A 25,769-nucleotide genomic window follows, 5' to 3' on the forward strand; every position below is an offset into this window, starting at 1 on the left:
GTTTCAAACTGTTACAACCTCCCCTCCCCCCCAACCCACACACACACTATTTTATCCTCCAACATTAATTCCGCTTGTATTCTTATTTTTCTGAAATAATTTCCCTCATCATTCCTCTCCCTTCTTTCAACTCCCAGGACATTCCTTTTTCTCACCCATCCATTTTTTTATCATCGCAAAATAATCATTTCACTCCCATGAGGAATCGATACTGTTCCTCAAGGTCCCTGATTACTTGTAAGTGGGGATAGGCAATGGAGTCATAAAACAGTGTCATGTCCTATGTCCAGTGCTAGCAAATATGTTCCTTTAATCTCTTTCTAATCACTTGTCAGGTCTTCTTGTTTCTGGCTTGAAAACTGAAGATGTCGCTGCTTCTATCACCATATCTTGATCCAATCAATGGTGTTTTACCCATATGGGTTTCAACTGAACTCCACACTGTGGCATATATTTCTATTTTTGATCCCCTTAGTTTTTTGGGATTGGAAAAAATGTCTCAATTTGACCTTTTTTTGGCTCTGCCATCGAAAAATCTGATTTGCAGGTGTTATTTTAAAGTTATTTGGAGAGGAACGCTAGGAAAGCTGAGCTGAGTGCTGTTTCTTTTCCATCACCTTGGCTCCACCTCCAGGAGTCCTCTATGATTTGATGTCATCCAACAGTTCTCATTTTATCTCAGATGATTCCCTGCCATCTTCTCTATGTTTTAGACCAACTGGATGGTTTTCTTACACATGCCAAGAATGCCTGCATGTCATTTCTCTCTCTATTCCACTGGCCACCTTTGACTGGTGAATGTTTAAATAGCCTTTAAAGATTAATTCAAATGGAACTTCCTTCTTAAGTCCTTTCTTGATCTTACGTTAATAAGAACCTTTTTACTACTGACCCTCACTGAGCATTCTCTTTTCCATCTTTCTAAGTATGTATGTATGTGATTTTTAAATCATTCTTATATGTATAGTCCCTTTCCTTCTTATAAGACAAGAAAGTCCCAAAGGTAAAAGACTATTTTATTAGAACTTTCTATCACTCCTTCATAATATGTAAAGTAAAAGATAAATTTTTTAATCCATTTTATTGTTTTGACTTTGTCCAAATATCAGCAAATGCTTTACTGTTGGAAGATACTTCTATAATGTATGTCCATTTCTTTAAAAATAACATATTTAAAACAGAACATATCTGGGCATAATCAAAGAAAATGAACTAGGGAAAAAAACATCTTGAGGTGAAACACTTTGTACCTTGATTGACACAGATTTATTTTCATTCTGTACATTTTTGTAATATTCTCAATCCTCATGCTATTATAATCTATAAGTGAACTTCCTGAGCTATTAGTAAGAAGCCCTAATTGATATTTGCTTAAAGGAAAGCTATAGCCTGAAAGAGTCCTATGAAAATTTTTCTTAAGAAGAAAAAAAAAGCACAGTTGCAAATATCCTTCATTGAATTATGTTAGAATCATTCTCTGCCCTGCTATTATACATGGGGCTCATCATTACTCATTTTCAAAAGCACATTTAAATTTTAAAAGATAAAAATTATTGAAAATGCTAGACAAATAAAAGATATTATTGGATCAGGGCAGCTAGGTGGTGCAGTGAGTAAAGCCAGGAGGAGAAGAGTTCAATTCTGGCCTCAGACACTTAACACACACACACACACACACACACACACACACACACACACACACAAACTAGCTGTGTAATCTTGGGCAAGTTACTTAACCCCAATTGCTCTCCAAAAGGCAAAAAAAAGATATTATTGGATTAATGATTATACACTTAAAATCTTTCATACCAACAGACAATAACCTTGAAATCAGCATCATAGAGGAGATTCCAATATTTTTATATTTTTAACTTTTTCTCAGGATAAAAGTTAAAATTTGTCATTATTTCTTAGTGAATAAGAATCTGAAATAAATATCTATGTGATTCAAATTATTTAACTTAAAGTCAATATGCTTAAAACATGAATTCTTCAAACATGTAAAATATTAATATTCACAGAGAAATTGAATATATTTATTTGCATATATACATATTCAAACATATAAATTTATATTTCCTTCTGTGTGTGTGTGTTTGTGTGTTGTGAATCTAAGCAAAGTGCCACCATTCTTCAGTAGATCTAATAACAAGATCTGAGTCAATTACCTTCATCCTGTTTAGGCTGAATATACAAAAACCTACTGCATATGACAGTACTTAGGTTCTTTAGGTACACACATCCCATTAATATTATATCCAGCAAGAAAATGGGAACCATCCAATAGTCACAAACTATGTCCCATTAGTCATTCAAATGACTCAGAATGTTGCTGATTGGTTGCATACTTTAAATAGGACTGAAAAAGCTATAAAAACCAAATTTATTCTCTGGAAAGTTGAAGCTACTACAAGCAAGTAGTCTTTCTGAGTGCATATAAACTTCTTTTCATTTTAGTTTGGCTACACCCTTTACTTCACCTTTGGTCTTGTTGAACTGTGATTGGGTGAGAGACCCCCTTAGTTCTCAAGGAACTCCAAGCTTAGAATTCCCCTATCACTTTCACTATTTTTATATGCCCTCTGTCCAGCATAGTATTGTCTACCTACTAGTCACTTAATTATTCTGTTAGTTATGAATTTGTTTCTAAAATAATATGTTTTCTAATGAGTAGAATAAATTGTTGTGCTAATAGTGAACTAACGACATGCTAGACATTGTGGTCTAAAGGATAAAAAGCTGGTTTTGAAACCAGGAAGACCTAAGTTCAAGTCTCACTTCTACTAGTTTTGACTGTATGAAGCTAGGCAAGTCACCTCCCCTGAATTCCCTAGGAAATATTGTAAGAATATAAATTGCAGAGAAGTTGCCAACCTAGGCCAATAAAGTGAGTTTTCTCACTTCCCTATAATATCAAAGTTACACCTTCAGTACCTATGGCCATCCTTATTCAACTAAAATTTCATTTAAAAGAGAGGAGATTTTTTTTTCAAGCAATCGGGGTAAAGTAACTTGCTCAAGGTTACACGGCCACTTATTTCTGGGTGTGGTGCTGAGTATCTGAGCCCAGATTTGATCCAGGTCATCCCGACACTGGAGCCGGTGCTCTTACTCGCTGAGCCACCTGGCTGCCCCAAGAAAGGAAATATTTATGGGCAAAATATAACCAAAAAAAAGGGAAAAAAACCCTTAATGTTTCTCTCATCTAGCAGCTTCAAGTGAAGGAATTTTAGATCATCTAGAAAATTAGTATGAATAAACAATACACATCTGCACTCATTTATATGGGTATAGATTTGGAAGATATTGCTAGTTTATATAAAAGTCATCTTTTGTTGAAATTTAAAACCTATACTTCCTCTTGTTGAACCAAAAAAAAAAGCACTCAAATCTAAACAATTCAACTGCTTTGATGTTGGTTGATAGTGTGCCTAATTGAAATTAACTAGGCTCAACAGCACATAATTATATGAGCACCTACTATATCATCTTCCTGGCAATTCTCTCTTAATTCTAAAAATGTATGAAAGGCATAAGGATAAACATGCAGTTCTTTGTTGCACTGATATATTTTCTGAATTGAGGTCTTTTCCAGAAGTCTCTGTTTTATTTCCATCAACTATATGCTTGCTGTGCAATCATATCCCAGTTGGAGAATTAATAAGTGCTTTTTTATCCACTCTAGGCACATGGCTTGTTATTCCCTCTTACCCTGTATTTTAGCATGTATTTTATACCTTCTTCAGTGTGAATGACTTTGGCAGTGACCCACAATCTAAATCTCTTTTCACCATTTGGTAGAAGTGAAACTATAATTATCTAGGGGTAATTTCAAATTACTACTTCATTCCACCAGCAACTGATGAAGATTAGTAGTCTTTCCTTGCATCTGACTAAGTCAGCAACCAAATCACAAGAAAACTCAGCAGGCAACATTTGATTTATGTGAACTCAATTACTTCAGTGAAACATTTTCACTTACATAAAAAAGCAGAAATTTACAAAATGGATTTTGCTAATAATTCCAGGTCCTAAAAGATTTAAATGACTCCTTGAAAAAAAAAATGGTGTGAATTTCATTAGAAATAATATTAGGGAGTAAGTAGGGGAAAAGCTTAGAAAAATGGAATTGATACAATAAAAAATGTATCTCTAAAATAATTAAGTAAACAACAATGATGGCAAATAAATTTCCAATCTGCAGAAATGAATTGGTTTGCATTGGGTAGTTTCACATTGAAGTGGGTGTGTGTGTGTGTTTATGTGCATATTTTTAAAAATGATTTCTCCCCCATGCCTAAAAATAAGAAGAAATACCTTTCAAAATTAAACAATGATCATCTTTTGCAAAATACATTTTAATTCCCTCATTCCCCATCTAGAAACAGACACTGCCTGAATTATAGTTGACTAACAGAGAGGACACAGAGAGGGCGAAAGTGATCATGGAGAATGAATTAATGGTAGGGCAGGAAATGAGGCACCAGAAAAAGGGTTTTATTGTAAAACTGTAATAAGTGCTGTAATAACACTATATCATCTATTCCAGTGGGTCTTAACCTTTATGCATGTCATGGAGTTCTATGACAGTCTGATGAAACCTATGGACTCCTCCACATGATGTTTTAAAGTACATAAAATGACATTAGTATGCATCTATGTATGTATATATAAAAATTCTTCATTTACTAGGTGCCAATGGTATATAGAATGGAAAATATATTATATATTCAAATAAATACATAATCTAGGTACATATTATATATGTACCTATGTATCATATATATATACATATATAATATGCATCTCACAAGAATCACAGAGCTATGAATTGAGCTAAAAATAAGACAAAAGTACTATGATTATGGTAAATACAAGTAATAGGAAAAACATTTTTCTTGCTAATAATAACAGATTAAAAATAATTTGAAATTAATAGCTAATTCTGGGGGCATCCATCTTATAACATTTAGGTAACTACAAATAGTATCATCCTAATTTTGATTATATCATTAAATACTATTAAATATATTTTGTTCATATATGTTATATGGTACATAAAACATATACACACATATTTATCCCCAACTAAACAAAACTTTATATTAGAACTATATTTTCTACTGAAAAAATTTACTTAAAATGAGAAAATCCTTAGTGAGTTTGAATTTCATTACAATACTACTCAAATAAATACTTTTAAAATTGAGATGGAAAGGAGTTGATAAGTAAAAGGTATATTTATGAAGATAAACAGCGTGGTGTAGTTAAATTAATCATAGATTTGAAGTAAAACACTCTGGGTTAAAGTCCTTACTTAGCTATCTATTAATGCATATGATTTTAAGCAAATCATTTTATCTCTCTAATTCTAATATTATTCATCTGTAAAATGGGAATAATAATATTGATACTACTGTATCCTGGAATTGCTGTGAGAATTTTAGGATATGATGCATTTAAAATTGCTTTATAACCATGATACATTATATGTAAGCTAATCTGCCAATACATTTGAAAGGAAACATACATTCCTCATTTATTCCTCACAATAGTTCTGTGAAAAATGCAAGCATTTTTCCTATTTTAAAGATGACAAAAATGAAAGTCTGCATAGTTAAATGACTTGCACAGTCTCACAAGTTTCTAGCAAGCAGTTTGATAGTATTTGAACATGTTCTGAATCTAATTCCAGCAGCTAAGTCAATGCATGAATAATCACCTGCAAATAATCAAGAGTAAAACCAAGTAATAAGCATAATTTTGATAAAAAAATCTCTGAGAAAATAATTAAAATAAAATATTATATGATCTTCAAGAGTTAGAACCATGCTAAAAATTAATGTAAGGCTCAGAAAGTTGAGGGTTTCAAAAAGCATGCCATTACTTATCTGAATGAAGTTGGCATAGAACAAAAACACATGAACTTTATTTCACCTAAACATCCTATTAACATTCAAAAAATGTCTTATGATAACCTATTCAATTAGAAAAATAATTAGGGTTCAGAGACTACAAAATTTGAACATTTAGAAGGGACCCTAGTGGCCATACCCAAGAAGAATCCCCACTACAACATACACATGGTCATTGAGCCTTTTATGAAGACCTCAGGAATCACTAACTCTTGGAACTTGGAAAGGACATCAGATACCTGTTAGTCTAGGCTACAAATTATTTGTTCCACTCAATTTCATTTTGGAAAATCATATTTTCATATTGTATCTTTTGAGGGCCACATTTCATAATCAGATTATGGGTAATAAGGTAGAAAATAAAATTTCTGACCTGGAAGAGAGCTTAGAAATGACCTACTCTACCTGCCTCCCACCTTGTTCAGCAAAAGGGAAAATTAAAAATAATTGAGACCCAAAAACCGAAAGATGAGACTAAATGCTCATTTCCAGCTCTAAGTCCCACTGCACCAAGCTTCAAAGGTAAACATATACCACTTGGCTACTATGTGTCTTTCTCCTCAAACAGAAATTACAAGAAGATAAACTGAAAATATTAGCGCCAATTAGTGGGTTTTATGTCAAAGGTATTTTCATGGATACTATGTGTTTCTGAGGGTCTGTCATGCCCATCCTCTCTAATGAAATTATCATCTGCTGCTGAACACACAAGACTTGCTGCTTCAGTGACAAATTTTTTCTTTGCTACTCAAATTCAAACAAATAACAAAAGGCTTCTCACTCCTTGGAACAATCTTTACATATTGCTTTTCATTAGTTCACAACTCAAGCTTAAATTATGGAGTCTGAGAATGTTGCCAGGGACACATGCATCCTTCCTGAGACCCTGGCCAAGGTGTGCCTGGGAAATTCCTAAAAAGGGGAAAGTCAAGCAAAGATACCCTATCCAAATACTGTGTTGATACACAGTTCTATATATAAGGACTCAAGTTGTTAATGGGATTGGGCAGAAAGAATGAGAAACATTGGGTTATGAAAAAAAAAAAGATCTATATAGAGGGAAATCTCTAAACCTTGGATTTGTCTTGGAGTTCTGGTGGGTGGGTGGAGAGGAGAGGAGAGGACCAGAACTAAATTTTCCCAATCTCACAGATGAACATCATAAGAAAAATATACTATTAAAGTAGTAAGGCAGTGTTAATGTTTCAAAGAAAAACTCAATGACTGGTTGTTTCCCATCCCCCATCCCAGAACCTCTGCCTGCCAATTCCAAAACATTTGGGGGAAGGAAATTTCTTTTCAATTTCTTTCCCCTCCTCTCAACACACACAGTAAAAAACCAGAGTTTTATGCCTCTGGCAACATACTGAAGACAGAAACTGAAAAGTCTGGACTTATATGTCTATTCTGATGTGTTGTTGAAAGAAATCATTCTCTAACACAGTCCTTAAGTATCCTAACACATAGAAATTGTTTCTCCAAACTGTCATCTCCCACTGTCCATGGTTCTTATTTTTCCTGGGTTGTTGCCTTGGATAAATCACTTCAACTCTGAGTTGACTAGCAGTACTATTGAATAGGGCTCAATGAAGATAAATATTCCAAAAATCCTTTATTTCTGACTTGGCCAACAGGTCCACTAACTCTGGCAAAACCCAAAACTTTCTCCATATACTATACAGTCAGGCTCAAACCACATAAATATGTAAGTATTCAATTGCCAGAGATTATACAGGAGCTCTTATGCATTTCCAGATCATAATTTGTGGTTTCAAATATTCCTTGTGTGCTGTGCCAACCCACAATATCTATACCAGCAATGATTTTTAAAAGAAAACCAGTATGAAAAAGACTACTGCTCTTGGAATCAGAAGACCTAGGTTCGAATACTTGTTCTGACACTTAGCTTCTCTCTGATCTTTGCAAATTCACTTAATGTAAGCCACAGTTTCCTGCCCTGAAATATCTGTTCTACTGTTATGAGACTAAAATGAAATATTATATGTGGAATGCACTTTGGCAACTATCAACCTGAGTCAAAGTATTATCTTTTACTTAAGTTGTATCTGATGGTTGGGGAACACAAAGTCTTCTGAATGATGAATAAGTACTGATTCTATGCATTTATGTCCTGGTCATATTTGTTGCCCAACAGCTCAAAAATATATCCTATACATTCTAAGTTACCTTTGGATAAAGAGTTCCTCCCCCTTCTAGAAGAACTGTCAATAGGAAATGAAATAAAAATGAATCTTTCATAGTGAGTGCAATGGGCAGGTCTGACTCAAGCTTGTACCCTGACATTTGGTGTGTGAACAAAGTGAGATTCCCATGGGTCATTCTGTAGTTAACTATTGAGGTGTATTTAGCAATACCATAGACATCAATATACTATAATACTTACCTATGTAAACTTATTGCATCCCCTTCTACTGCTGGACTTCATATGGAAACACAAACAGTCAGAAGGGTAAGGTATAGTGACTGCAGTCTTGGAACAACTATTAAGTCTGACGGGCCCAAGAATCTATATGCATGGGACATTTAATGCCCTTAGGTGACCAGAAAGCCAAAACCAAAGTCAGTAGTCTCTAGAAAGTTGCCTGAAAGGAGGCACAAACATGAGCCTTAACGCCATTGTTACCTTTATGGAAAATATGGGGGACTAGCAATCAAAGAACATGTTGAGGTATGAAGACAAAAGGAAAACCTTGACAGATAATGGTCCTATCAAAATGATGTAAGGTTTTCAGGCTTTTCACTCCATAATATCATTTGAGTCTTATGTTAACTCTGAGAGATGGGTATCTCAGAATAATATAATTTGCTTTTTTCAGATTAAGAAACTGGTGCTCAGAGAAGTGAAATGGCAGAGAAGAAATGTGCTACATGGGGAAAAGTTTGTTCAATCTTTAGCTCTGCCGTAGGCTAGCTGTATGATGTTGATCAAGTAACCTATTTGGAGGGGTGGCTAGGTTTCACAGTGAGTAAAGCACTGGCCCCAGAGTCAAGGACCCCAGTTTGGTTCCGGCCTCAGACACTTAACACACACACACAAAAACTAGCCGCACAACCTTGGGCAAGTTACTTAACCCCAATAGCCCTCCAAAAGGCAAAAAAAAAAAAAAAAGAGTAACTTATTTTGGCCTAAGTAACTTGCTCTGGTGCTCTAAACATTTGATCCTGTTGTTTATTTTTAAGAAAAGGAAACTGCAACTTACAGAGGTTAGGTGACTAGTCTGTAGTCACACAGCTGTACCTTTGCTTTCCTAGCAAAAGAAGGACATGAATCCAAAATTTGCTTGACTAAGGTTAGCACTCTTTCCACTATTTCAAAGGGCCCCAAAGCACAATTGATTTACACAATTACAAACAAATGTCAATTATTTTAATTAGAGTTGAATCTGTACCTACCTGGAATTTTCAGTGAATGGGATCTTTTTTTTTTTTTTAAGCAATCGGGGTTAAGTAACTTGCTCAAGATTACATGGCCAGTTATTTCTGGGTGTGGTGCTTAGTATCTGAGCCCGGATTCGATCCCCAGGTCATCCCGACACTGGAGCCAGTGCTCTTACTCTCTGTGCTACCTGGCCGCTCTGAATGGGATCTTTTTATACTGTAAAGTTTTCCACTACATCAAAGGTTCTTAAACATATGTGTTTGTGCTGGGAAGCATGTGAGCAACTTCTCAGAATAATGTTTTAAATGCACAAAATAAAATACAAAAGATTAAAAAGGAAATAAATTATATTGGAATAAAGTAAATAAAATATTAAAAATCTTCAGAAATCTCAAGTAGAGCTGTACTAGAGTATATGCTTTTTGAAGGTAGAAATCACATATCTTGTATGTCTTTGTGTCTTCCATAGGACATAGCAAAGTACCTTGTGGTGCTTGTCCTTTGTTTTTGAAGAGGACCATGGCATCAGGGAAATGATGACATACCTTGCAGTTGACTTTGATTTGAATGAAGGAGGGTTATGCAAGGTCACCAGTCTTTTTTTTTTTTGGAGGGCAATTGGGGTTAAGTGACTTGCCCAAGATCACATGGATAGTTTTTGTGTTAAATGTCTGAGGCCGTATCCAAACCCAGGTCCTCCTGACTCCAGGGCCGGTGCTCTATTCACTGTGCCACCTAGCCACCCCAAAGTCACCAGTCTTACTTACAGAGCCATCTAGATACAGTGATCAGATATTCATCAGGATAACTGGAGATGACCGAGGATGCAATGGGAAACCCTGGCCCTTTTAGGCTAAGGTCTTTACACATGCTCACTTAGAGTGAGTTAATTAATGGCCATTCAGTGTATAGGCTTATTTAAGAAGTCAGTCAAGGAATTGTCCCTTTAATTAGAAAAAAAGAAAAAATGCAAAAAAATGCAAATAGCAGATACTACATAAATGTTTTTAGTGAATGGACGAGTGAATGAATGTAGGTAAGAGAAGAGATAATTTTAGAGCACCAAGGCTTTCCTAGAAAGCTAGCCATGTGAAAAAGGATGACTCTAAATGGAAATATTAGGAGTAGGAAGAAGAAGGAGGAGGAGAAGAGAGAAGATATGAGAAAGACAGCATCAGAAAGGAAGAAAATGAAGGGCACAGGAATCAGTGAAAAATGTTGACTACTCAGAAATTTTTCAACTGAATCTCTGATAAAAGGTAGTAATACAATGAAAATCATGAAGTCACAGCTCCTGTGATGGAGAGGACCTACTCTGGTCTCCTTATTTTAAGGTAAAGAATCTGAAGACCAGAAAGATTAAGTGCTTTGATCATAGTTAGCAGATAATGCTTCCAGGGTATATACTGTATTCTAGTTTGCCATTGCTCGAATTAAGTTAATAACAACTAATATTCTTATAACACTCTAAAATTTGTAAAGTGTTTTACATACAATTTCTCTTTTGAGCCTCACAACAACTCTGAGATAGTATAGCTTTTAGTAGCTATGTTTTACATGTTAGAAAACTGTGAAACAAAGATATTAAAAAAAATTATCCAAGGTCATATGGCTATAAGTATCAAAAGTTGTCTTTAAATTTAGGTCTTCTTTCTTCTAAGTTCAGCTTTCTAGGTCCTGTGCCATACTGCTTAATGTCACAGCTTGCTTGAAAGTTTGCCCTGTCCACATATACTCAGTTTCTTCAAGGCAGTCTTTCCAGTTTATTGTCCCCTCTTCATTAGGAGCAGGAAATGAAGGAGTAAGAAAAGAAAGAATAAGGAAAAGGAGGCAAGTTGTTCAAAGCCTGTCACTGTGTAAGCTACAATTGTAGCTTCAAGCTACAATTGTTATAGTGTGTTACATTCTTTCCCTTCGTGTTCCCTAACAATTCTCTCTCAATATGCAAGGTAGGCACTTCAAGATTTTCCTCCTAAAGTACATATCTCAAGAAAAAAAAGTGGATCCTTCACCCCAGTTCAACAAATGTAGAGGGATAGTTATTCTGATATCATTGGATTATTATCTAAACTTCCACAGTCATGTAGAAGACATGTTACTTTAAAACAGTTATAAAAAGAAAAAAAACTTAGAAATGAAATTGATGGAATTTGCAGGGTTTGAGAAAATGAGATTTGGAAAATGGTTTTATAGCTGTTACAAATATCAGCTCTCACAAAGAAGACTGCTCCCAGAAAGTGATGCCATTCTTAGCACAAAAATTTATGTATGTACACATATAGCAGATGTGGTAACTTCTTTTAAACCCTGTCATAGACAAAACTTTATCTACCCCTTTGACAAATTTAACCTAACAGCATTTCAATAGATTACATATCCAATTCTGAGTTAAATAAAACTTCTGCATATGTTGCCATCATCACAGAATGAAGGAATATAGATGACATGGAAATGTAGTTCTACTTTATTGGTAACTAAGAGAGGCAATGAGCCTTCTACTAAGAAAGAAAATTGAAGTACTTTGCTATGCATTTTGGTACAGAAATAATTAAGGGAATTCACTGTGATTTATGGTTTTATTCAGTAGTTGGGTTTTCCTAAAGAAAAAAAAAAAAACAATTGTAATAGTAATGAAATTTGAAGATCCCTTTGTATTGCTAAGCTAATAGGTGCTTAATTAAGACTTTGTTAAAGAAACAGAAGGTATGCTCCCCTGTTGCTGACATAACAGGAAGGGGCTGAGCAGGGAACCCCTGTTGCTGACATAACAGAAGGGGCTGAAGAGGGAGGATCTAAACCATATTTAAGGAAGAGTATAAGCTGGACAGTCAGAATTCCCTGGGGTAATCATCTTGGAGGCAGGGCAGCTGCTGCTAGACTGAAGACTGAACTGAGAATTAAGAAGAACTGAGAAGAGGAATGACAATTAGGAAATGAGATAGAATTTCTTGGAGCAAGCCACGTGCAGGCTGAATAAAGTGATTTTGATTTTTAGAATGGAGCTTATGGTGTTGAGGAATTCCGAGGGACAGCCAGAGCTGCAAAGGGTTTGGTTTTTTCTTTTTTTTTTTGCTTTTTGGGGGGCAGTTGGAATGATTAAGTGACTTGCCCAAGGTGTCACACAGCTAGTTTGTGTGTGTGTGTGTGTGTGTGTGTGTGTGTTAAGTGTCTGAGGCCAGATTTGAACTCAGGTCCTCCTGACTCCAGGGCTGGCACTCTATTCACTGTGCCACCTAGCCGCCCCTGTGCTACGGAGGATTTCTGAGGGCCAGGTGGAGCTGCTGAGGAATTCCAAGGGCCCAGCCAGAGCTGCAGAAGACTGAGGAAGCATGACTATGCTGGCAGTATTTTGTACAAATATTGTGATGACTTTGTTAATGTGTATGAAAATTGTGGCTTTGTTAAGCTGTGTCTTTCCAGGAACAGAGACTGTGAGAGATTTGAGGTGGACTGGACACTGTGAGGTTCAATATGGAGCAGGAACTCAGCATGGAGAGCTGGACAAGGAACTGGGAGCTGTTGGCTTTTGAACTCAGGTGGCAGTTTGTTCATTTGAGTGGGAGCTGGAAACATGGAAGATGAGCCATGGAAGCTGAAAGCCTGACCTGAGTCAAGATGAAAAGACCTCTCCATGGATACTGAATAGTGAGTGATGAAATTCTAACTTATGTGTAGGACTGAGGATTGGATTGCCTGTGAATTTTCCCCTACCCTTTAAGAGGCTACTGAGTAGTGACTGAGGAATGAATAGTGACTGATGATTGAATAGCAACTGATTTGTAACTTACTGTGCCCCATGGATGGAGGACTTTGACCTTTTGTACTTTGTGTCCTTTAAGTAGGCAAGCCTCCTTAAGAATGGTTGAATGATTGAGTTACTAAATGATTGAGTTACTAAATGACTGTACTTTGTTTAAAACTATGTGACCACTTTGGTGAAAATGAGGTGGCCATTTTAGGGATAAGTTATTGAGTTGTTACATGGCAAATGCTGCATTTTGATTTTCTGTGATTAGTTGTAACATTGTGAATGTTATACCTTGATTTTCTGTGAATGTTTTGCTCTGAATTGTTATTGAATAAATAGAGAGTGTGCTATATTATATAATCAGAACCTTGAAAGCTGTTTACAGCAGCAGTCCTCTGGAAAGCTGCATGTGCTTGGCTTTACACCAATCTATAGGTAAAAGTTTTTACTAACAAGTCAATTTGACTTGTTGAAAGAATAAAGGTATGATTTGAAACATTATATACTTGGGGAATTCAAGGAATGAGGATGTATTTGCATGATCCTCCTTGAATACATCTTTGTTTCCCATTTACTTTAGGTAAGACAAATGTATACACCAAGTAAGAGACAAATCCCATTTTTTGTTCAGATGTTAACTGTGAGAAGGAAAAACTGAATCAGAGAAGCACACCATCCATGATCAGGAAGGTAAATCATATCATCTAATATGGGGGTTCTTAATCCTTTGGTATCATGGCCCCTTTGGGCAGTTATATTCAAAGTCCATGGACACTAGGACTTTAGGTTTAAAAAAAACATTTGATTGAGTGAACCCCATTATCTGAGCAGGAATCACCTCTACAACATTTCTTGGAAATGGTCATCAAAGATGTTTGTAAAGATTCGTGATAAAGGGAAACCTACCACCACTTGAGACAACCCATTTTGATTCACTATGATTTTAATTTTTCTAATGTCTAGAATAAAGAAAAAATATCTTTGTAATAGATAGTCTTCTAATTATTTAAAGACAGTTCTCCCAACGTCCACTATTATGCACATAAACATTCGTTCCAAATTCCTTCAATTAAATCATATAAAGTATAATTTTGAGCCTCATTATCATCCTCCTCTGGATGTCTAAATCCTTCTAATGCAGTGTTACTCAGAACTGAGCAAAATATTTCAGAGATGGTCTAATCAGAACATAGTACTTTCTTTTTGTGATATTCAATATCTGCTATAAAACTACCCAAGAAAGCATTCTTTTAAAAAAAATTCCTCTTTTTTATTTTTTTTGTTTTGTTTTTCAAGTTAGACTGTTGAATCACATTGAATTTTTCATCCAATAACACATTCAAATTTTAATCACATAAATTATTATCTAAGCCAGCGGCGTCAAATTCCAAAATAAACAGAACATTGAATAGCATATTAACCTAGAAAGCCATAAATTATAATTATCTATGATTTCCTGAATTTTGAAATTTATTTTATAAAATATTTCCAAGTTACATTTTAATAGATTTAGACCACACTTGGGCCATGGGTTGACACCTTGAACTTAAGATACATTTCTCCCATTTTATTCTTATCCAGTTGATTTTTGAATCAAAACTTTTGGAAGCTTTCCATATATTGCTATTCAATTTCATTTTGTTAGATTTGTCCCATCATTCTAGCTCGTCAAAATCTGTTTGGATCCTGCTTTTATTACCCAATGTATTCATTATCCTAACAGCTTATACACAAATTTGATCAGCATGCCACATATGCTTTCATCTAAGCCTAATATATCATATTGAACAGAATAGTATCACATAAAGAACCCAGAAGTATAGGACTAGAAAAATTCCTACAGATTTACATTGACCCACTAGAAATTACTTTTGGACTTCAATTTGTCAAACTAGCTGCACTATCACATAGCCCACATTTCTTCAGTATTGTCCACAAGGATTATTTAGACTATGTTAGTTTTCTGAAATCCAAGTATATCCCAGGTCTACAGTGTTCTTTTGATCTACCTGTCTAGTAACCTTGTCAAAAAAGGGAAATAAGGTCATTCTTTTTTTCATTTTCCCAAAGATTTATCTTCTCTTTGGAATAAAGAAAGCTATAATTTTACCAGAAAGTCATTAGTAAATTTCCCAGTGGAAAAAGGGAACTTACTGCATTTTGGGCAAAATGAGAGTATGTTCAAATGATGAGGAGAGCATGCATGATCAAGATTCAATTTAAAAGGAAACATTCAAAGAAAAAAAAAGAACAGTAAGTGAAAATTGCTTTGAAATGACCTTTTTTGTCTTAGTGCTATCTTAAAATGGTTATTTTTAATAACATGGTTATTATGTGTTTAAAGTTGACACAATTTAAAAAAATAAGCACATGCTAGTACTATATGTTTTAATATATTAAATTGTGTTCTGTTTACATGTCATTTCTGCCATAGATCTTATTTGGAAGACCTTTTAAAAAATCATATATATATACATATATATATATATGGGTGGCTAGGTGGCACAGTGAATAGAGCACCAGCCCTGGAGTCAGGAGGACCTGAGTTCAAATCTGGCCTCAGACACTTAAAACAAAAATTAGCCATGAGACCGTGGGCAAGTCAGTTAACCCCAGTTGCCCTCCAAAACGCAAAAAAAAGAAAAGTTTTATATATATGAAAAAACTCCAACATGATATATTTTACTGACAGTGGGAATGTAGACATTAATTAGGCACGTAAAATGATACATTATATCTTTTGTAAGAGACACAAACTCCATAAATTAGCCAAGTAATATATCATTTCTAGTGATAATTTCAGGGAAAAAATACATAAATGAAACTCTTGCAGTAAACTACCCTTGACAATCCAGATGTAAATCTATCTCCAAGTGGGAATCCTTACCTTGACAGGTGCCATTTTTCTCCTCATACCCTGCTTTGCACATGCATTTCCCAATTGGCACCAACCATTCTCCTTCAGCACTGCAGTGCATCTTGGGTGGTTCATCCGTCACAGAATGATTGACACAGGAGCCTGCCACTTCTAGCAATTGAGAAGAATCGGCTCCAGTGATTGTGTCTGGAAAGATGGCCAGGTTTCGAACCACAGAAGGACACTTCTTGTAGTACACACGCACTGACACTAGAGCAATGCAAGCACCCACATCTTGGAAAGCAAGATAAAATCCCTTTTTGGTCAGAGGCCCAACGTCTCTGACTTCTGTATTAAGTTTCATAACTCGGTCACCAAGGTCCAGTTCGGTAAAACTTTCATCAGCAGCAATTGTATCTATCTTGATATATTGGTTTTCTTTGATATTACGCCCATCTTCATCATCAGATTCAAAGTAATACATATTAAAAGTCTCTTTGCATGTCCCAAGTCCTCCTGGGAGGCTATTACAGTCCCTCAGAGTAAATTTGAGTTCTATGAATATTCTTGAAGCACCTTCATTGGAGATCCAACTTGTCAGAAGCCAGTTATTCTGACTTTGTTCCATAACTTTGCATACTTGATAGGTATGTATTGGAGCATAATTCTCATCCACTTCTCCAATCTCTTCCCACTGTACAATTGAAAAAAAAGAAAAAAACACAGCTTTCATTAGAAAAGAAAAATGTATCATTTGAATGTCTTATGCTTCACTGTCATCTTTAATATCTTCTGAAAATGCACATATAAGTTTCTCTTATCAGTTTAAGTATATAGAAATGGAAGGAGTTTGAAATTCACTTATTTTCCTTCATATTTGCAGTTTCAAGTAGTGGATCAAATCACCCCTCCCCTGCCTCTTACCTATAATCTTCATAAATTTAGGGACTATGGAAAGCAAATTCCCCAAAGGCTTTTAAAAGAAGGCCAAGCGAGAAAAAAGAGTTCTGATAAAATTATCAGGGGAAAAAGGAAGTAGAGTATATATTTCTGTGTGTCATTATGGGTGAAGTAGACATAGAAAAAGAATGGGAAGAAAGGAGATAGAATGTAAAAAGAAGGAAGAAAAAAGATAAAGGGGGAGATAAAATATCATGTCCATGACCAAAACGTCTAGTTAGTTCAGTATATACTTATATAATTATGTACAATTGACATACATATGTGTTTGGTTCAGAAATATAACTATATTACTATAGGAAACTCCTGTGAAGAAACTACCTCTACAAATGTGGATTAACACCTGTTGTTCAATGTACAGTTGCAAAGAGTTGTTTAGGGACCACTGGGAAATTAAGTGACTTCCAGGTGAAATGGCTAAAGTGTGTAACAGATGGTATTTCAACCAAGTTCTACCTCTCTATCCACTATGCTATTCCTGATTCTCTACTGCATAATGTGCATTGCAACATTGAAATAGGTTATCTCTAATAAATTCACCAAAGAATGGTATTGTATATAGGTGCTATATGTTTCTTTCCAATTTGGATAGATTTTTATCTAGCTATCTAGCTATGTACATAAATAAAGTAAGACTGGATGCTCCCATACTGAATCTATTTCTTTCTAGTATCTTGCCAATTGTAGTGGCAAGCACCCTGGCATCCCCAGGGTGTCTGCCAACACAGGATCTTGGATCTCCTTTGATAAAGGAAAGCAACTCAAAATGGGTTAACAAGCTTACTTTAATCAGTCAGACATATATCGTTTACCTTGTTCAGGGAAAAAAGGTCAGCACCCTGAACTTGTATACAGGCAGAATTATCAAGACAGAAACAGATCAAGTAGACAGCCTTCCAAACTGTCCAACCATTACATCCATACCAAATCAATATCTGGGTTTCAACATCTGGATTTTTCAAAGCCAGGGGGCTCTGGACAACGGCTTCCCAGAATACAGATCAAATCACAGAACACTTCTCAAAGTGAGCCCCAAAACAAAGCTGCACATCAGGGCTTATATAGCCTTCTCCTGGCTCAGAGAATGTAACAACCTTATTGACTCACTGGCAATCAAGAAGTATCTACTGAAAAACAAGCCTTCCACCCCAGGCTCCAGGTGCACTTTAGCCTAGGGGCAGGGAAGATCTTTAAATTTGCATTTCCATTACACCAATGTACTAATTCTTTTTGACTGGTGATGAAATTCTAGTAACCATAAGTAGCAAATCCTAATAGAAACTCTTGGTGCCATGGGGAAATTTACTTCAACACTTCTGTGGAAATATAATTTCCTTGGTATGGATGATCACGTTGCCAAAAGAGAAGAGTATCACTAGAGCTTCAAAGATAGTCCTCAAGAGTTTCTGGGGCCTAGAAAAAGTATCACCCTTAAACTGACCATGTAGTGAATGACTGAACTAAAGTAAACTTTCCCTTGGAGACATACAGTTGACTAATAGGCACATGTCATGGGGGGAAATTTTTACCTTTGAGGTAAAATCCAATTTGACTTTATTTACTTCAGTTCTAAACCTCTCAGGAAATTGAATTAAACAGATGAAGGAATTCAATGCCTAATCACAATTCCATTGCATCAGTGATAAAGAATTTGATACATTTCTTGAGAGAAAAGTGATGGACTCAATATACAGAAGGAGATACACAGTTTTAGAATGGACATCATGTGGATTTGTTGTGCTTGATTATGCATATTTAATAAGGGATTTTTTTTTCTTTTTAAAGGAGATAAACAACAAGAAGAGAAAAATTCACGTTAATTTTTTTAATGTAAAGATACAACAAAAGCAATATGTCATAAAATCCCACAGTGATGAAATGGTATTGATACAGAATTGGTGATTTTCTTATTCCTAGGAGCTGTTCTGGTATAAAAAATAATTCAAACTGATGTATTTAGATATTAAATACAGTATGATATTCATGTTTCTGGTCACTCTGTAAAGATCTGAAGAGGGAAAAGACACATGTAGGATAAAAACATTTTTTTCCATGATTTCATGACTCATACTCATGACTTACAATTTGGTATCAAAATTCTAACATTCATCAAAGATAAGGCAGATTAGAAAGTGCTGAGGAGGTAAAATTCATTATCTCTACAAACTTATATTCGGAGTTATGAAGATTTTATCATAGCAGCCACCTTATAGATCACATCATTTTACAGAAGCTCTGCTGTTTTGTGGTTAATTTTCATGTATGCCTTTACCCACTATAAGAAAGTGCAGATATTGTCTCAAAAAAAAAATATCAGCTTAGACAATTCAGCTTTTTGTCCCATGCTTTGTGATGACTCTGATTTTCTTTTTTTTTTCTTGCTTTTTGGAGGGCAGTTGGGGTAAAGTAACTTGCCCAAGGTCACACAGCTAGTTTTGTGTTAAGTGTATGAGGCCAGACTTGAACTCAGATCCTCCTGACTCCAGGGCCGGTGCTTTATTCACTGAACCATCTAGCCTCCCCATCTCTCTCCCTTTTTTTTTTTTATTTTTTGACAACTCTGATTTTCATTTTTTCTTCCACTGAAAAGATTTATGCTCAAACTCCAATTATTTCCAATTTCTAAGACTGATATTTCATGCAGAAGGAATACTGCAAAGAGCTAACACATAACATAAATGAGACAAAGTAGCAAAGCTAACCAAGAAAATCTTCAAATTAATACAACTTAAGATGCAGTTAAACTCATTTCCTTCAAATTAAGTGAAATTTAAGAATTATATTAGAAAGCATTGAATTCTTTTCTTCTGTGCACAACAAATCAAGTCTATCCGCTGAATTAAAACCAAAATGCTACATTAATTTGGTGCTAAATGTTTCCTCTACGTCTTTAATAGCTCTCAGAAGGAAAACACAAATGGATTTCAGCAGTGTGGTGTTAAATCATTTATAGAAGACCTATTTCTGCATCAGATGTTATAGTAGGACACTTTGAGCAAGTTAACAGACCTGAAGGCAGCAGCAGACACTGAGAAAATGATGGTAAGCAATTCACACACTCAGTATATGCAAAGATACTACAAATATTATTTTAAAAAGGCAAGCTAGGGGTGACCAGGTAGCACAGTGAGTAAGAGCACCGGCTCCAGTGTCAGGATGACATGTGGATAGAATCCGGGCTCAGACACTTATTACCCACCCAGAAATCCCTGTCTGTGTAACCTTGAGCAAGTTACTTAACCACAATTGCTTAGAGGCCAGGTGGCTCAACCAGTAAGAGCACCAGCTCCAGTGTCAGGATGACCTGGATCGAATCTGGCCTCAGATACTCAGCACCACACCCAGAAATAACTGGCCATGTAACCTTGAGCAAGTTACTTAACCCCAATTGCTTTAAAAAAAAAAAAAAAGGCAAGTTACACAGCACTTGACAAGCTAAAACAGTCACTTGCTTCAGGTGCTAACAAGCTAAAACAGTCACTTGCTTCAGGTGCTAATTTGCAAGTTATGAGTATAAACATCTTATTTCTCTACATGTTCTCAATTAGAGAGAAGCCACAATTTCCCAAAATAATAAGTACTACGTTACTTTTTACTTTTTTGTTTTTCTTATAAAGAGGATGATGAGGTAAATGAGGGCCTCTATTTGTATGGTTGACATTATAATGATAAAAAAGTTTTAACTGAAATAATTATGTCTTTGAGTATCTCTATAAGCAATTATGTAAGATACCACAGAGTCTTGCTCCCATTTTGGCAATCCTGGGTACAAATGGATGGAGAGAATGCATACACTCATAGCTCACAGTGCAAAGGCAATTTTTGAGACTCCCTTCCCTTACGTTCTCTCTTAGAAAAAAAAAAGACTATTCAGTGCCCTCCACACAAATCCTTAATAAGGAGGGATCAATAATTCAGGGAAAATATTAAACAATACATAGAAAAATATATTTAGTTCTTATGAATTTCCCCGGAAGTGCTTACTAAAGGATAGTGACATATGATGCGATTAGAAAAGGCACTTGAAAATACATTACAGTGATGGGCTGCCACAGGAGAATAAGTGATTCAGACTTTGGCTACCTGTCAACTTATATTACATATTTAAATTAGAAACTTCTTTAGACCTTCTACTAAATAAAATGCCTTTGCACATGATATATAGACACATAAACAAATTAGGTAACCTTGAAAAAACATGAAGGTTTAAAATATACTTCAGATGGGGTGCCTTTTGAAATAGTCAAAATAATATATTTATTTCCCTTTATTAATGACTTATCCCTAACATGCATCAATTCATTTGTTGCATTATGAACTGACTGAAGAAAACATTTTTAAACATATTATACATAGCTGAGTTTATGTGTGTGTTGAATATGTAGATATACTTATATATGTATAGATTGGAATGTATGTTGTTTATGGATTTTTTTTATTGCACAGCACATAATGAATTGATCTTTATTCTGTCTTTTTCTTCTTCTGTAGCTATTGCTTTAAGCTTCACTGATCCACCTTATGACTTCCCTTTCTCCTCCCTACCATCAGAAATTCATAACCTTGCTTTATTCCCAACTCCATCGCCTTCCTTTTCTCTGACAGTCTGTCATTTTGGTTTCGCCATGCTAGAACGATCTGTAAGTTCACCTATTTCAACGGTAGTGACAAAACAAACAGATGTTCTCTTTATATAGAATATTTCCTAAAATGTATCCCCAAATGGGCCAGTTCCATTCAAATCAATACATCCAGTCAGGCACAACCACCAAAGTTAAACGTAGTGCTTGAGCTTCTCCCTAGGATGTCTTTGGACTTTATATGTATGTATATATATATATATATATATATATATATATATATACATATATATATATATAATTGGAGTCCAATAATGATAGTCCTGGAGGGAATGGAAATATTGAAAGTCTCTAAGATAAAGGGAGTGGGAAACTCATTACTAACAAAAGTAGCCTATTCTATTTTTGGATGTTTCTAATTGTTAATTTTCCATGATATTGAACCAAAATATGCCTCCTTCTATACACTGGTCTATTTTTGTACTCTGACACCACAAAAACTGTGCTACATTTGATGCAACTATAGAAACAGAAATCGATTTGTTGAGTTTCCCTGTTGAAAATAAAATACCCTCTTGAATTATTATAAAGACTGCTAAAATTGCAGTGTAGAATGGAACATTTATATAAGCAAATGTTTATAGGCACAATAAAGAAGGCTTGTTGAGTGAAGTGAAATGTGTACTATATCATATAGAGTCGCCTCTAAGCAAGCATTTATTAAATACCTTCTATGTACCAGCCATGATGCTGCAAAGTTAAAAAAAATGAATAAGCCCTTCCATCAAGAAACTTACATTTTATTAGAAGAAGGTAATATATCATGACTGGAGTCCCTAGTTTATTGTCATTTGAAGTGCACTTTAAAGGAAGCTAGGAATTCTTGGAGCTTATGGTGATGAGAGAGTGCATTCTCCACATGTAGAAGAGATTATACAAAATTAGGGAGATGAGAGATGGCATACAGCACTTAGCATAGTGCCTGATACATAGTATGCCTTATACCATAGAAAGCAGCACAGTAGTGTGACAGGAACAAGGATGTGTAAATTAGAATCATGTAAAATAAATCTTGAGTAAAATTCTGAAAAACAATTTACCCCAGGTATGATGGCTCAAAACTAAATTCCTGCAAGCAGTGAGCTTGAGGATCTATTCAGTAATCTTTGGCATGGTAAATTGCCTTCTTCCATCTCAATTCTTACCTGGCCCTTATTTATTGAATGGGTATGGCCTCAAACAAAGTGAGACATTTAGAAAGGCTTCATGGGCCATTGTCAGTCCTCTTGATTTCTGTCTTTCCACTGGACCTGAAGACTCTGATAGAGAGAATTAGCCTGATGATCTTGCACAGCTGTGCCTTACTCAAATTCAATTCATGTACAAGTCAATACTTCACCCTCCAGATGTCATTGGTTCTCTTTGAAAATGAAGGATGAAAAACACTATGAATGAGACTGGTAGATCATTGATTCTGAGGTTGCTAACTTGGGTGATTGACTGGAAGGATGGTCACTTAGAATCTTATTACATTTGCAAATGACAATAAGCCAGTTGAAATATATAATATATTAAATAACAGAATCAAGGTGCAAAAAAAAAAAGAAAATCCAACAGCCTGGAACAGTAGGTAGAAACAAACAAAATGGAATTGATCAGGGATAAATGTAAAATCATGTTTTAAAAAAATCACTTGAGATTAGTCATTTTGACTTGAAGTTTCCTAAGCTAATCGGGTTTTGTCTATTACTATAAATAGCATTTAATTCAGGAGAAAAAAATGTGAATTAAATGGCTCTCTTTCCACATCATTCATACTTAGATTAAAATCATAAAACATCCAAAGAATTGTATACTTAGGTTTGAAAGGTACCTCAGAGGTCACCAAGTCCAAACCCTCTTTTTACAGATAAGGGAAATAAGGTCAAAAGAAATGAAGTGATTTTCAGGTAATAAGTAGCTACTGAAGGTATGAACCCAGATTCTCTGACTCTGAATCCATTGTTATCCTTATAAAAGGAATCATAGAGATTACTTTCTTTAATTTAATTTTCCATATCAAATGAAGCAGAAAATGTGAAGTCCTATGTCAATCAAAGGTCTTTCTGAATCATGGAGGATATCCAAGGCCAAAGTAAAATGGAGGAGGGATTCTTTCTAGAAGGTGAGAGTCTGTTTAAAGACAGCATTATCCTGAGTGCACATAGCAGAGTCTTCTAAATGTGATGCATTTCCACTGAATAGAGTTTAGCCTAACAATCCTCACAGGAAAAAAAAAAGTAGATTAAGAATACTTTTTATGAATATTATGATATGTAGTCAAATGTACATCTTCAAGACCATAAATCTGGTTCATATGTTATAAATGTATGATGAGATAAGCCCTGAATTAAAAAAAAGGAGATTAGCGTGTACTACCTTTGGAAAATTATGCAGTACTTTTGACGACATGCTTCATATGTAAACATCTATCTTTTTTTAGCCTCAATACTATTCTGTTAGTGTGACTGCAAGTCAAAGAATAGTACAGCCCAAAATTAAAGTTTATATTGTTACATAACATTAGACTGTTAATTTCTATCTTAAATTAAATTATTAAAATATATTTATGGACATGTTTGCATTTTACTTAAAAGTAATAAAGAAAGCATCCCTTTAAAATATAATGCAGATTTTTGACTGACTAGCCTCTCTTACTATTTCATAAAACAAGAGTCTTGCATCATAGCATATCTGTTGATGACACTGCAGTTTATTTCACCTTTCAGTCAAATAACATTAAGGAAGTCTCCGTGATTTCCTTTGGTGGAGAGATGTTAAAAACCTGGCTAACAATCAATTGCTGCCAGCTTAATTGTGAAAACAAAGAAATATTTCTTCTTGGGATTTTTTTTCCATCACACAGGTGCTTCTCTCTTATTTGACTTTTGGATGACTATATGGTTCATTGCCCTATAGGTCTGTGATGTTGTATTTTTTTTCTTTTTTGTAATAATTTGTAGATTTTTCCAAACAGACTCAAACTATGAATTTCATACCTGACAATACAGCAATGATTCCTACACTTTTGTTAGACACAATTCAACATCACTTTGTGTTGTGCTGTCAATGTTCTGCTTTCCCAAACACAGGATAACAGTATAAGAGGTGTGTTCCACATCTCAAATCTCAATTAAAGTCACTAACAAGATGTTCTTTATTCAGATACCATTAGCAAGTAGGAATGCCTCTTTGACCAAAATGACCTATTAATTCTTAGACACTTCAATCATATTAATCAAAGGCCTGTTAGACAGAATAACATATATAATCACCTTGAAAGTAGGTAAGTTCTTCTAGCCATTGGATAAAATTAAATGGGAAAATATAATGTAATCGGTTGAAAGAATTAAAGTCCTATGAATCTGCCTTTATGAAACTTCCAAAGGACATTCAACAACTGCTTCAAGAGTCAAGCTTTGGGAACCTTCCTTAAGGCTTGATTGGATGATTTAACAACCCAATAAAAGAGACACTGTCTTTTATTTATAGCGATCTTAAAAAAAAAAAAAACAATCGATTTTCAAATCCTTTTCTTCCCTTCTCTCCATTCCCGACTGTTGGAGAAGGTAAGAAATATGATATCAATTATACATGTGAAGTTATGCAAGATGGTTCCATATTAACCATGTTGTTTAAAAAAAAAGCAAGAAAAATAAAGAAAGTGAAAAAAAGTACACTGCCTTTGGTACTCAAAGTTCATCAATTCTCTCTCTGGATGTGTATAGCATTTTTCATCATTGGTCCTTTGGAATTTTCTTGGATCATTGCTCTCACTGTGTACAATGTTCTCCTGGTTCCGCTCACTTCACTTTGCATCAGTTTATAAAAGCCTTCCCAGGTTTTTTTTCCAAAAATATCCTGCTCAGCAGAGGGGTCATCCCATCAATTTCCAAATCTGTGGCACCACAAAAAGAGCTGCTATAAATATTTTGTACATATAAATCCTTTTCCTTTAAAACAATCTCATTGGGATAGAGACCTAGAAGTTGCATTGCTAGATCAAAGAATAGGTATAACACTTCAGTCATAATTTACTAGTAGTTACATTAACAGGGAGTGTGGGTGTAAGACACTACTTTTACAACAGGATGATAGATTTAAAGCTGAAAATTCCTAAATAGTCACCTAGTTCAGGACTTCTAAACCTAAAGCCCATGGACTTGTTTGTTTGTTTGTGTTTGTTTTGTTTTGTTTTGCTTTTCAAACAACATAATTGACTTTATTGAATACGTATTTTATTTTATACATTTGAAAATATCGTTCTGTG

General features: G+C 35.0%; 1 protein-coding gene across 4 annotated transcripts in view; it reads right to left on the reverse strand.

Moving 5' to 3' along the window:
- The window catches only part of EPHA5 (EPH receptor A5), a 520,714-nt gene that overhangs the window by 386,288 nt on the left and 108,657 nt on the right, over positions 1 to 25,769 (reverse strand). For all 4 annotated transcript variants that reach the window (XM_069105317.1, XM_069105316.1, XM_069105315.1 and 1 more), the window contains exon 3: positions 15,951 to 16,614. In XM_069105317.1, coding sequence (XP_068961418.1) covers positions 15,951 to 16,614 — 664 coding nt within the window. The remainder of the gene's footprint in view (positions 1 to 15,950; positions 16,615 to 25,769) is intronic.

This window comes from Petaurus breviceps, unplaced genomic scaffold (assembly GCF_028583685.1).
Source record: "Petaurus breviceps papuanus isolate PSGF00001 unplaced genomic scaffold, PetGlider_PUasm1.0 76, whole genome shotgun sequence".
In the NCBI taxonomy this organism is placed as follows: domain Eukaryota; kingdom Metazoa; phylum Chordata; class Mammalia; order Diprotodontia; family Petauridae; genus Petaurus; species Petaurus breviceps.